Source organism: Sinocyclocheilus grahami, unplaced genomic scaffold (assembly GCF_001515645.1).
Source record: "Sinocyclocheilus grahami isolate Dianchi unplaced genomic scaffold, SAMN03320097.WGS_v1.1 scaffold678.1, whole genome shotgun sequence".
Classification (NCBI taxonomy): Eukaryota; Metazoa; Chordata; class Actinopteri; order Cypriniformes; family Cyprinidae; genus Sinocyclocheilus; species Sinocyclocheilus grahami.
Genome location: NW_015505857.1, coordinates 6,037 through 11,062, shown reverse-complemented (window position 1 = coordinate 11,062; position 5,026 = coordinate 6,037). Strand labels below are relative to the sequence as shown.

Below are 5,026 nucleotides of genomic sequence, written 5' to 3'. Positions count from 1 at the left end.
GATGAGCCTCTCCTGATGACGGATGAAATCCCGGACCGTCTTGATGTTAATCTTTGGTAGAGGAATACCCACTTTACTCAGCACTGGATCCTCCACCAATATGCAATGCTGAATTCTCTCGTAGGCCTTCAGGATGGATGTTTTTTCCGGGCTCGTTTTGGAACTGTGTGGTAACCCCAACCAGAGAAGTTTGACCAGCGTGTACATTAGTCTGTTGTGATGAGCACTGATGTCCTGTTGTGCCGGTGCATAGCGTTTGGCCATCTTGACTATAGATACTCCTCAACATGATTCTCCTGGATTTGTCTCCACACTTTGACCATGGTGTTCCCTTTAGTCCGGTCCCTCAGAAGCTGCACCACGTTCTTGTCCACACCACGCCTGTAAAGTGTGATAATTAATATGCCAACTAATTCAAGGCATGTTAGGTTTACACCAATGTTTAGTGTACTCACTTGTCTGTCAGAATAGCAGGGAACATGGCTTGGTGAGCCTCACTAAGTTGACACAGAATGGTGGAATCCCACGCCAACCACCTGCCCACCTTGCCACTGCCGCCACCCCTGGCTGCTTTTGTACACGGGCCGCAGCACAGGACCTCTGTTATTATACAGTACCAGCTGGATACGTCACAAATGTGACGAACCTGCAAGATATATTTAAAAAAATGGTTAAACCCCCCAGTGCATTGTTTTATTTGATCTGTAGGTGTATTTACATAATAATAAATAATTTAATTGTTGTATACCAACTGTAATATTAACTAATCTAATAAATAATATGTAATACCTTGGTGTGGTAGCCTGATTTGTAGAGGTACACATTCTTTCCTTGACCCACACATTCTTCTCCTCGAGGACACTTCAGTGAGAATTTCCAAACTCCAACGGGCCGCCACACAAAGATGCGACCCCAAAAGAAGAGATGTGGAGTTGGCACAGTACCACTGATGTAGCCTGGAGGTTCTGGAGGGTAAAACCACATGCGGTCTGATTTTATTACACGCCGCCTCTTCAATACCGCAGCATTGTCGCGATACACCTGAATGGGGCCAAAGAGTCCTCGCTCTGTGTCATCCTTCACCCAGGAGAGGTCAGCTGGTGGAATGCCGTTGGGATTTTCCCACAGTCGCACCCAGCCCTCCAGCTCGACCTGAAACATGTCAAAACAGAAAACATAATTACATAACAATACATGTGTAATATCACTCCAACTTTTAGCATTTATGTTTAATACATTTGTGTATGTAAATATTACTCACTGGGGAGTCACTCTGTGATGGTTCTATTGGGAAAACATGAGTAAAGGCTGTGGATGACGCTGTGATGAAGGTGTGGATGGGGACTTGTTTGAAGGTATGGATGTGGCTGCGGATGACGCTGTGGATGAGGATTTATTTGAAGGTGTGGATGAGGACTTCTTTGATGAAGGTGTGGATGAGGACTTGTTTGAAGGTATGGATGTGGGTGCGGATGACGCTGTGGATGAGGATTTATTTGAAGGTGTGGATGAGGCTGCGGATGATGCTGTGGCTGCTGATGATGCTGTGGATGAGGACTTCTTTGAAGGTGTGGATGAGGACTTCTTTGAAGAAGGTGTGGATGTGGCTGCGGATGACGCTGTGGCTGCCGCTGGGGCTGCTGCTGATGCTGTGGACGAGGAGGATTGTGTGTATGTAGTTGGGAATGAGGATGATGCTGTGGAAGCCGTGGACTCCGATTCGATCACCTCCAATAAGTGGGTGTCATCCAGCCATGAGGGGTCACTGATGGAAGAGCTCGACATCTGTATAACAAATGTAAATAATAACATTCTGATTAACTTTTTTTTTTATCATGAAAGATATAATGTGCTGTATGTGCTGAAAACATTCAGACGACTTACTTGACTCTTCTTGTCATAAATGTATGTCCTAAATCTTTTCATCTGCACACTGGTGATGTGGGTTACAGGTGTATTTAGCCACCGGCTGACAGAGCTGTATGCCTTCTGTATTGAATCCCTCTGGCTCATACACTGTAAAATCCAATAGTTTACCTTACTTAGATTTAGTTAGTTATCTTTACTTAGTTGTTATACTTACTAGGTTTTATTAAGTTACAGCTACTTTCAAGGCAAATAAAACAATTTACTTACTGTTTTGAGTGACACTTACTTAAAATATTCAAGTAGCCACAAAGGAACCAATGACATTAATAAACCAATGAGAGGCAGCAGTGCACTAATATGTTGCTAATGTGCAACATAACAACAGCAGAAGAAGAAAAGAAAACGAGTCTTAATAGACTTTTCACTCATTTCCTCCATGTCTGCAATTATCTTTCACTAGTTGCATTCACTCGTTTCCCAAAGTCATCTTGAATGTTGAATTCTCAATACAACTGAAATATTTGAAAGAACATCACATAAGCTAACTTCATAAATTGATGTTGATTTTCCTAAAATGTGTTTTTTTAAACTCCCCATTATAGTGATTAGCAGTCCCTTTGGTTGGGCACTTTGAACTTGGTTTACGTTACTATAATTATCTTTCTGTTAATGTAGTAATGCATTATGAAGTCAGAGTTATTTGTTTTCAAAGGAAGAAAAGTAATAAATAGGTTGCTTTTAGAAAGTGACCCATCTTCTAATTAAAGCATTCGTGCATTAATTGTGTGTGTGTTCATTAATCAACTTTATCAATAACTTTTTCATAAAGACCCTGAGATGCTTTTTTTGGGGGTTATATAATTCTTAAATCGTGTGTGGTAACATGCTAAAGTCACACACAGACTTAAACATTCAGCACGTGAACCACAACAATGGTAACAATTCAATTTAATTTATTTTCATTACTTGTAACAATAGCCATTTTATTTGCTCTTTTTGTTGTGCTGCTACTGACACAAGACAGCAAATAAAATTGTCAAATAAAATCAACAACTATAAAACAAAGCAAATGTATAATTTATTCATGCCGCAATGCACTCTGGGAGTCTTATAAGGACCTGCATTGCGGTATGAATAAATTATGCAGTTGCTTTGTTTTATAGTTGTTGATTTTATTTGACAATTTTATTTGCTGTCTTGTGTCAGTAGCAGCACAACAAAAAGAGCAAATAAAATGGCTATTGTTACAAGTAATGAAAATAAATTAAATTGAATTGTTACCATTGTTGTGGTTCACGTGCTGAATGTTTAAGTCTGTGTGTGACTTTAACATGTTACCGCACATGATTTAAGAATTATATAAACACAAAGAAAAGCATCTCAGGTTCTTTATGAAGAAAGACATTTGATAAAGTTTATTAATGAGCAAACACAATTAATGCACTAATGCTTTAATTAGAAGATCAGTCACTTTCTAAAAGCAACCTATTTATTACTTTTCTTCCTTTGAAATCAAATAACTTAATGATGCATTACTACATTAATAGGAAGATAATTACAAAACCAAGTTCAAAGTGCCCAACCAAAGGTACTGCTAATCACTATAATGGGGAGTTTAAAAAAACACATTTTAGGAAAATCAATTTATGAAGTTAGCTTATGTGATGTTCTTTCAGATATTTCAGTTGTATTGAGAATTCAACATTCCAGATGACTTTGGGAAACGAGTGAATGCAACTAGTGAAAGATAACTGCAGACATGGAGGAAATGAGTGAAAAGTCTATTAAGACTGGTTTTCTTTTCTTCTTCTGCTGTTGTTATGTTGCACATTAGCAAAATATTAGTGCACTGCTGCCTCTCATTGGTTTATTAATGTCATTGGTTCCTTTGTGGCTACTTGAATATTTTAAGTAAGTGTCACTCAAAACAGTAAGTAAATTGTTTTATTTGCCTTGAAAGTAGCTGTAACTTAATAAAACCTAGTAAGTATAACAACTAAGATAACTAACTAAATCTAAGTAAGGTAAACTATTGGATTTTACAGTGTATTAAAATCATCTGGCCTGTCCTTCTGTGCAGAATATAGGCTATAGAGCTCCCACATCTCCTGAAAGGTATGGTTCTCGAAACCCTTTTGTCCATAAACATATCGGTGGATGTTGGCCTCCAGGATGATTGATACTTCAGGAAAGCTCTCTGCGTACTCTGCCAGATGGTCTTTTATCCATTGATTTTGTACTTTTGCCTTTCCAGGTTTTTTAGAGAGTTCTTCTCTGTGCTTGTCGATCAAACTGCAATTACATGCATCAGTTGTAAAATTAGCACCTAAACTTTACAAAGACAAAAAAAATAATAGACTACACAGCGATAACAACCATATACTTCTATAAATATTCAGAGAGATTATTTGCTATCAGCATCTTTTTAAAATTATGACTTCTGTAAAAAACTTTATATAGAATACGCTTACTACTTCATGTAGCCCACATCATTTGACACAAGCCAGGGAAACGGGGCATTGAGATATTGACCCAAGGGTAGCACCAGCTTCCCCAGACACTGCTGTCGTGATGGTACTGCAATGCCTTCAGCACGAAGGGCCCTTTGGGCATGGGGTAGGGCAGTGGACTCATTGAGCAGCTGATCAGGGGGTAGAGGAAAATTCATTCTTCTGTCTCTGTAGGCACGGGCCTCATTTGTCGCCACCAATAAAGCCTGCTGACGACCCGGTGGAGCATTGGGGTTTTGGAGACGGATAACTGGCTTCGCCATATCAAGGTACACTGAAAAAAAAAACAACAACATTGAAGGTGACAATATTTTACTCATAATAATAATAACAACTCATAACAGTAAGATTTCAATTTTTTTCACCAGCTAATTAGCAATATATTGCCTTTCAAGCCTCATAAATCTCACAAACATAATTAATATTCATGTGCAAAGATAAATTACAGGTGGTCATTGAAGGTGACAATATTGTACTCCTAATAATGACTCTTTACAGTAAGATTTCTATTTTTTTCACCAGCTAATTAGCAATATATTGCCTTTCGAATCTCATAAATCTCACAAACATCACAATTAATATTCATGTGCAAAGATAAATTACAGGTGGTCATTGCAGTTATTCTCATAGTAATAAATGTATGACTA

The 5,026-nt window shown here is 38.4% G+C and overlaps 1 protein-coding gene across 1 annotated transcript; it reads right to left on the bottom strand.

The window, feature by feature from the left end:
- Positions 1-269: 269 nt before the first annotated feature.
- LOC107559198 (uncharacterized) lies at positions 270-4,642 on the bottom strand. The gene is made up of 6 exons (XM_016242954.1): positions 4,341-4,642; positions 3,913-4,161; positions 1,885-2,008; positions 790-1,152; positions 456-646; positions 270-381 (listed from the first exon to the last, which is right to left on the bottom strand). Exons 1-6 carry the CDS (start codon positions 4,640-4,642, stop codon positions 270-272), a joined length of 1,341 nt encoding a protein of 446 aa, XP_016098440.1.
- Positions 4,643-5,026: the final 384 nt, after the last annotated feature.

Coding starts and splice junctions, on each gene's coding strand:
- LOC107559198 (XM_016242954.1), bottom strand. CDS start 4,642: ATGGCGAAGCCAGTTATCCGTCTCCAAAACCCCAATGCTCCACCGGGT. Junction 2,009..3,912: donor CCAGATGATTTTAATACACT/GTAAAATCCAAT, acceptor ACAGTGTATGAG/CCAGAGGGATTCAATACAGA. Junction 647..789: donor AATCAGGCTACCACACCAAG/GTATTACATATT, acceptor TATATCTTGCAG/GTTCGTCACATTTGTGACGT.